Here is an 8,572-nt window from a genome sequence, read left to right as displayed (position 1 = left end):
GATGGAGTAGTTTTCAATGGTGAACATCACTATGTTGATCATATCTACTATATGATTCACGCTCGACCTTTCGGTCTCCGTGTTTCGAGGCCATATCTACATATGCTAGGCTCATCAAGTTTAACCTGAGTATTCCGCGTGTGCAAAACTGGCTTGCACCCGTTGTAGATGGACGTAGAGCTTATCACACCCGATCATCACGTGGTGTCTGGGCACGACGAACTTTGGCAACGGTGCATACTCAGGGAGAACACTTCTTGATAATTTTAGTGAGAGATCATCTTAAAATGCTACCGTCAATCAAAGCAAGATAAGATGCATAATGGATAAACATCACATGCAATCAATATAAGTGATATGATATGGCCATCATCATCTTGTGCTTGTGATCTCCATCTTTGAAGCACCGTCGTGATCACCATCGTCACCGGCGCGACACCTTGATCTCCATCGTAGCATCATTGTCGTTACGCCATCTATTGCTTCTACGACTATCGCTACCGCTTAGTGATAAAGTAAAGCAATTACAGGGCGTTTGCATTTCATACAATAAAACGACAACCATATGGCTCCTGCCAGTTGCCGATAACTTCGGTTACAAAACATGATCATCTCATACAATAAAATATAGCATCACGTCTTGACCATATCACATTACAACATGCCCTGCAAAAACAAGTTAGACATCCTCTACTTTGTTGTTGCAAATTTTACGTGGCTGCTACGGGCTTTAGCAAGAACCGTTCTTACCTACGCATAAAAACCACAACGATAGTTCGTCAAGTTGGTGCTGTTTTAACCTTCGCAAGGACCGGGCGTAGCCACACTCGATTCAGCTAAAGTGAGAGAGACAGACACCCGCCAGCCACCTTTAAGCACGATTGCTCGCAACGGTGAAACCAGTCTCGCGTAAGCGTACGCGTAATGTCGGTCCGGGCCGCTTCATCTTACAATACCGCTGAACCAAAGTATGACATGTTGGTAAGCAGTATGACTTGTATCGCCCACAACTCACTTGTGTTCTACTCGTGCCTATAACATCAACGCATAAAACCTTGCTCTGATACCACTATTGGGGAACGTAGTAATTTAAAAAAAAATCCTACGCACACGCAAGATCATGGTGATGGCATAGCAACGAGAGGGGAGAGTGTTCGTCCACGTACCCTCGTAGACCGTAAGCGGAAGTGTTATGACAACGCGGTTGATGTAGTCGTACGTCTTCACGATCCGACCGATCCAAGTATCGAACGTACGGCACCTCCGAGTTCAGCACACGTTCTGCTCGATGATGATCCCCGGGCTCCGATCCAGCAAAGCTTCGAGGATGAGTTCCGTCAGCACGACAGCGTGGTGACGATGATGATGCTCTACCGGCGCAGGGCTTCGCCTAAACTCCGCGACGATATGACCGAGGTGGAATATGGTGGAGGGGGGCACCGCACTCGGCTAAGGAACGATCCGTAGATCAACTTGTGTGTCTATGGGGTGCCCCCCGCCCCTGTATATAAAGGAGCAAGGGGAGGAGGCGGCCGGCCAGGGAGAGGCGCGCCAAGGGGAGTCCTACTCCCACCGGGAGTAGGACTCCCTCCTTCCTTGTTGGAGTAGGAAAAGGGGGAAAGAGGGGGAAAGGAGGAAGGAAAGAGGGGCTGCACCCCTTTGTCCAATTCGGACCAGAGGGGGGCTGCGCGCCTCCTTCCTTTCGGCCTCTTTCCTCAATTCCCGTATGGCCCAATAAGGCCCATATACTCCCCGGCGAATTCCCATAACTCTCCGATACTCCGAAAAATACCCGAATCACTCGGAACCTTTCCGAACTCCGAATATAGTCGTCCAATATATCGATCTTTACGTCTCGACCATTTCGAGACTCCTCGTCATGTCCCCAATCTCATCCGGGACTCTGAACTCCTTCGGTACATCAAAACTCATAAACTCATAATATAACTGTCATCGAAACCTTAAGCGTGCGGACCCTACGGGTTCGAGAACTATGTAGACATGACCTAGAACTATTCTTGGTCAATAACCAATAGCGGAAACTGGATGCCCATATTGGCTCCTACATATTCTACGAAGATCTTTATCTGTCAAACCGCATAACAACATATGTTGTTCCCTTTGTCATCGGTATGTTACTTGCCCGAGATTTGATCGTCGGTATCCAATACCTAGTTCAATCTCGTTACCGGCAAGTCTCTTTACTCGTTCTGTAACACATCATCTTATAACTAACTCATTAGTTACAATGCTTGCAAGGCTTAGGTGATGAGTATTACCGAGAGGGCCCAGAGATACCTCTCCGACAATCGGAGTGACAAAACCTAATCTGGAATTATGCCAACCCAACATGTACCTTCGGAAACACCTGTAGAGCACCTTTATAATCACCCAGTTATGTTGTGACGTTTGGTAGCACACAAAGTGTTCTTCCGGTAAACGGGAGTTGCACAATCTCATAGTTGCAGGAACTTTGTATAAGTCATGAAGAAAGCAATAGCAACATACTAAACGATCAAGTGCTAAGCTAACGGAATGGGTCAAGTCAATCACATCATTCTCCTAATGATGTGATCCCGTTAATCAAATGACAACTCTTTTGTCCATGGCCAGGAACATAACCATCTTTGATAAACGAGCTAGTCAAGTAGAGGCATACTAGTGACACTATGTTTGTCTATATATTCACACATGTATTATGTTTCCGGTTAATACAATTTTAGCATGAATAATAAACATTTATCATGATATAAGAAAATAAATAATAACTTTATTATTGCCTCTAGGGCATATTTCCTTCAGTTTTATGCTATTTTACCTTAAGGGTGTTTAGGTCATGTCCTACCTGATACTGATGATCATGTACTAAGAACAATTATGTAGGGTTGGGTTCGATGACTATGAGGATGATGATCGTATGACTTATTATTAATAACGAGTAGAATTTGTATGATGATGCATGATTAGTAGGACTTGTTATTATATATGATGATGTATGATGCGAGCATGCATGAGTTATTATATCAGCTGGTGAAATGAACATATATAGCAACAGCGTTGGTAAACCAAGGACGAAGATATAAGAGAGGACACTTCTCTCTATTAGCTAGATAATAACAAACTAAAAATAACCCCCAAAACCCCTAAAGCAGCCACTTTTCTAAAAAAACATGGACTTTTGGTCCCGGTTGGTGCCACCAACCGGGACCAAAGGCCCCCTGACTGGGCTCGGCGCACAGGGCCACGTGGAGGCACATTGGTCCCGGTTCGTGTTTGAACCGGGACTAATGGGTGGAGGTATTAGTAACGACCCATTAGTCCCGGTTCATGAACCGGGACTAAAGGCCCTTACGAACCGGGACTATTAGGTGTTTTTCTACTAGTGTCATTTGTGAGATAGAGCCTCGCTCATCCATCCGAATCTGCTCCTCCGAGAGAGACCGTGCCTCTACGGAGAAGATCCACTTGGATTCAAGGCCCCTAACGGGAAGAACTCAAGACCTCCTCACGGAGAAGAACCGGTTACCCTTTGTATCGTCCTTTGTTGGATTCGGATCGTGTATCTCTTTGTATTTCGAGGATCTAGCATATGTGTGACCATCTCTTGTTGGTTGAGTGATTTATCTTGTGTTTCCCCTCGTTTCCCCCTCGTGTTCCTCGTGTTCTTCGTAGGATCCCCTCCAAACGTGAAAGATTGGGCATCTAGGATTCCACCCTACATTAGGGAACAAACTATATAAATGATTAGAATAAGAACCACAGTATAAGGGCATCTACAACAGGGCGCCTCAAATCCCCCTCATATGTCCGGGCGGACGGCCCGCTCACTGGCCGATCAAAAAAACTTGACCCAGACGGGCGCCTCGAACGGCCCTGAAACTCCCAGGCTAACCCGCACCCCTCACATCCAGTCCAAATATGAGGGACATGGGGAGACCCGGGTGCATCCGCCATGTCGGATCCCTCCCACGCTGGCCCACCCGACCCCACATATATCCATCCCCATCCGCTCCCCGGACGAAACCCTAGCCACTCCACTTGGCCACCCAAGCACCCGTCCGGCGATCTCTGGCCTTCTCCGGCACGACAGGCAGCGGGTCCGAGTCCAACACCTCAAGATCCGTCAACCTAAGTTCATCCCACGCGGTCCCGAGGAGGATATGACTGTCCAGCTTGTGCTCTGCTGCTCTCTAGTGGTGGCCGCCCGATGACAACGCTCGAACTCCTTCCATCAGAAATCCATTGTGTCCGCCCAAATGGCGCATGGATCCATCATCAATCTCATGTCCACCGGCACCGTCAACGCTCCAGTTTCGGACAAGGGAGAGTGGGGCATGGGAGGCGACTGCACCTTGAGTACCATGAGTCGGTCTATGTCCCATGTTATACTCTACCTCCTCCTTGACCAGACCAACACTCTGAGGGGCGCAGCCGGCCGTCGGACATGGGCACAACGGGATCGAACGAGCTCCACTTAGATTAAGTTTTACATTGTATGAAATAGTATGGATTTGAGATTTCCAAATTATGGTATCCGGTCATGGAAGTGATTATTTGAGGATTGGCCGAGCTCCACTTAGATTAAGTTTTACATTGTATGAAATAGTATGGATTTGAGATTTCCAAATTATGGTATCCGGTCATGGAAGTGATTATTTGAGGATTGGCCGTTCACTGTCCGCGGACACACCCCGGCACGTCTGCAGAGATTATTGTTTTATCCTGACTGTAGATGCTCTACTGGTCATTTCGTCATTGGCTCCCATCCTATTTTCTTGTGAAAGGATCCATTTGCTATGCTTCTATGCAATCCAGCCCAGTAATCAAATATGTAAGTACAGCTTACCAGATTTAAGTCACCTCATATCTCATTTATGTGTTGCTTCTTATCGGATTCAACTTATTACCTGAAGTATCACATATATGCATTGCTGCTTATCAGATTGAAGTCACCAGACATATCACACACGTTTAGTGTTGCTTATCATGCATATGTAATTGATCACAAAGATGAACATAGTAGTTGCCTCTTGTGGCCTTCTACGTCAATTGCCTACTAAACCTATAATACCTACACTATATCTATGTTTCCTATTTCTTACAAGGCTGATCTAATATTTCCATCGGCGCAGAATTGCACTCTCGTCGCCTCGGCCCTGTCTCCCTAAACTCTACAAAATGTATGTTGCAAGATCAGTAATCTTGAACCCGGATATGTAGCCCGTTGGGAGCTTCCACACGGGGGAATTTCAAGATGGTGTTCTTGCCTTCTTCCTCCCATCTGAAACATCAAAACCACAATGCCAAGTATCTGTCAGTAAATAATGCTGGAGCTGTTCCTAGAATTGAATCAGTGTGGACTAAGAAGAGGTTGAACAGACCTGTATCGGGTCACAAAGTAGTGGAGGAAAGTCGCGATCTCTGCCGTGCCCACCTCCTTCCCGGGGCACATCCGGCCGCCTCCTCCGAACAACATGAAGTGTGGGTGCGATTCCATGTTCTTCTCCTGTACATTTTCGGTAGGCAACAAAATGTTAGAACTTCTGCTAGGGCCTAGGTGTTCTGTTTTACTGATGTTTTGATGGTCATACTTATTCGCTCTTTTACTTACCAGCCACCTCCACGGATTGAAAGTCATTGGGTCAGGATACATGGATGGATCGTAGTTTATCTCCCTCGTGTAAACATAGATTCTCCATCCTTTTGGAATAACATACCCTGGAAGAAATTGATGATACTGCTTTAGAACTAACTTAGCATTTGCCTAAATTGGTAGGATAAATGGATAATTTCCAAGCATATCTCACCATTCATTTCTACATCCCGGGTAGTTTTCCTTAGTAGCCCATTGACGACTGTAGCTAATCTGAGCGTCTCAAAGATGACCTGCACAGGAGTATACATCAGTTCATTATGATCTTATTCATACTAAATTCCTACTCTGACTTCATCCTCTCCTGTTTTACTTTTAGCTCCTACTTACAGCTCGAGTGAAGGCCATTGACTTAAATTCTTCATAGCTGATGGCTTCCTCCGGCGATTTCCCCTTCCTGATATCGAGATGCTCTCTCTGAATTCACAAGTGACAATTCCATCAGTAAACTCTAAAAGACACATGATTCTTGTTATGGGAACATAATAAATTCAAAAAAAAATTGATTTGAGAATATGTGTACATACCCTGAGTTCATCAAGAGCTCGCGGGTGGTCCGACAGGTACTTGACGGCCATCATCGAAGTGGTCGACATCGTCTCGTATCCAGAGTAGATGAGCGCGATGAGCAAGTCGATGATCTGCTCATCACTGAGCTTTTCCCTGGCCCCATCGCCGCCGCTTCTCAAGAGAGCATCCAACATGTCATCATGCACATCATCAGAGGACCGCCGCTCCGCGATCATCTGCTCTAGCATGGACACAAGCTTGGTCCTTGCCTGGAAGCCTTGGTAGTAGCTGGTTCCCGGAAGGTTGATGGGCAAGGAAATGGTGCCGAGCACAAGGGTGCACAGCTCTGTTTTGAGGGCGTCTGAGAGCGGGCCGGCCGTGATGCCGGCGATCTGCCGGAGTGCGGACAGCAAGGCCATCTGAAAGGGAAAGGGAAAGTCAGTTAGATGTGATGATGCTTCCATGAAACTCTGCAACAACCACAAAAGAAGCAACCACTTTGGAATAAAAAAAAATCAAAGTGATACTCTGTTTTTTCAAGGAGATACTACTATAAAACTCTGCAACAACCACTTTGGAATGTTTTTCCCTGCTTTACCATGTATCATTTTTTTATTTGTTCCTAAATGTGATATTACCAATATTCTGTTTTTCAGAGCAGAGCAGAGCATTTCTGTTGTGACTGACTGACCTCCTTGGTCTTGGCCTGGACGTCGACGACGGCGCCTGCCCATCCCTGAAGGTGGTCGCGCATGAAGGCGTCGATCTTGGGGAGGAGGCTTTGCCGGAGCATAGCAGGGCGGACGAGGCCGAGCATGGCGCCACGCATGAGGCGGTGGAGCGGGCCGTGCACGGCGGCGATGTTGTTGCGGCCGAGGATGTCGAGCATGGACTGCGGATAGCCGGGGACGAGGCCGCCGGCCTCGCCCTGCAGCAGCATCCGGCGGTTGAGCTCCGGGTCCATGCACACGACCGTGGGGCATCCCAGGATGTGCGTGCGGAACAGCCGCCCATACCTGCAGCAGCGCACACACGGATGTTAATTCCTAGCAGTAGTATTTTCAAAAAGTCTATATGCAAAGACTATCATCATGCAAGCAAGCAAGGAAACAGAATGATTAAGCTGGTAGGTGTTTCTCTTTCGATCTGTATCTTATAACTTAGAACCGAAATGGTACTTTGGGAGCTGGAACAGTGGTGAGTGAGCGTGTGTGTGAGGGAAGTGAGCTTTTGGGGGACAAGCAGCGAAAAGCAAGTGATACTCCTCCTCCTCTGCAGATCACCTTTCATAACCGGAAAGCAGCTGCCAAACCGGCACATTTCCATAGTTTATGGATTCATGTTGGAGGTACTAAAGTTTTGGTAATATACTTCCTAAATACTCGCTCCGTCACAAAATGAGTGACTCAAATTTGTAATAGCTTTAACTTTATAGGGAGTATAGACATTTTGACAGTAAAAAAACGTCTTACATTTGTTAACAGAGGGAGTACTAATTACTACTAAAAATCTCTTGAAAAAGAAGGCTCTGCTGATAATGATAAATAGAAGAAACTGCAATCTCTCTCTTTTGTTACTGCTGCCCAAGCCCCAGAGCAGCAAAGACAGAGTGAGTGGTTCTCCATTATTGGACCAGCTGAGTTCTCCGCAACACAAACCAACCAACTTGATCTCCCAACAAAATCCCCCAAATCCCGGCGAAGCGACATGTCCTCCGGTCACTAAAGGTAGCTAGCAAGCTAGTAGTAATCTAACCCGAGGAAGAAGACGCAAGCAAGCAAGAATGCATCAACATCTCATGGTCGACCATACGTACCTGAGCCTCCTCTGCTTCATGAAGCTCGGGCCCTGCTTGAGGAACTCGGTGGTCTCGCCGAAGAGCGGCCACCCCATTGTCCCCGGCGGCAGGCACCCGCCCTCCTTCCTCCGGCCGTTGCCGTACCTGACCTTGTTCCACCGCAGCAGCAGGCTGCTCGCCACCACCACGCCGACCACAACACCGACCATCACCAAGAGGAGGAGCGCCATCTTCTTCTTCCTCTACCTCTCTCTGCCACTCCTCTGGTTTCTTGGATGCTCTGTTTTGGTTGGAGAGGAGAGGCAGAGCGGAGCCGATGGTATCTGTCTTGGGAACAAGTGTTGCTCTGGACTGGAGGAGTTAGGCCGAGGAGGAGGCCCTTTTATACAGGGAGGAGGAGGAGCTTGGTGTAAAAACGGAGGGCGTCCATTTCTTTCTCCGATGAGGGCCCCCATTCCAAGGCGAGGTCTTGACCATGGACGGGAGGGGATCGAGAAGACGGGAGCACCAGAAATTTTACGCGCAAGGCAACAAAATACCCCAGTGCTAGTGGCACCGGAGCAGAGGGAGTAAAATGACTAGGAATAGGATAGGCGGAGGAGGCGCATGCT

At 47.5% G+C, this 8,572-nt stretch overlaps 1 protein-coding gene across 1 annotated transcript; it reads right to left on the bottom strand.

Moving 5' to 3' along the window:
• Positions 1-4,900: 4,900 nt before the first annotated feature.
• On the bottom strand, positions 4,901-8,370 carry LOC119361709 (cytochrome P450 85A1-like). Its single transcript, XM_037626837.1, has 8 exons — positions 7,980-8,370; positions 6,855-7,179; positions 6,181-6,582; positions 5,984-6,070; positions 5,808-5,886; positions 5,612-5,718; positions 5,382-5,506; positions 4,901-5,281 (listed from the first exon to the last, which is right to left on the bottom strand). The coding sequence occupies exons 1-8, from the start codon at positions 8,189-8,191 to the stop codon at positions 5,194-5,196; spliced, it is 1,425 nt and encodes a 474-aa protein (XP_037482734.1). The 5' UTR covers positions 8,192-8,370; the 3' UTR covers positions 4,901-5,193.
• Between the last annotated feature and the right edge of the window lie 202 nt (positions 8,371-8,572).

The sequence above is a fragment of the Triticum dicoccoides genome, chromosome 2B, assembly GCF_002162155.2.
Source record: "Triticum dicoccoides isolate Atlit2015 ecotype Zavitan chromosome 2B, WEW_v2.0, whole genome shotgun sequence".
Lineage (NCBI taxonomy): Eukaryota > Viridiplantae > Streptophyta > Magnoliopsida > Poales > Poaceae > Triticum > Triticum dicoccoides.
This window is presented reverse-complemented; position numbering and strand designations above follow the sequence as displayed.

Excerpts from the sequence above, each read along its gene's own strand:
- LOC119361709 (XM_037626837.1), bottom strand. The coding sequence starts at position 8,191 with ATGGCGCTCCTCCTCTTGGTGATGGTCGGTGTTGTGGTCGGCGTGGTG. Across the intron at positions 6,071-6,180 it reads GAGCTCTTGATGAACTCAGG|AGAGAGCATCTCGATATCAG; the intron begins GTATGTACACAT and ends TTGTGAATTCAG. Across the intron at positions 5,887-5,983 it reads CAATGGCCTTCACTCGAGCT|GTCATCTTTGAGACGCTCAG; the intron begins GTAAGTAGGAGC and ends ACTCCTGTGCAG.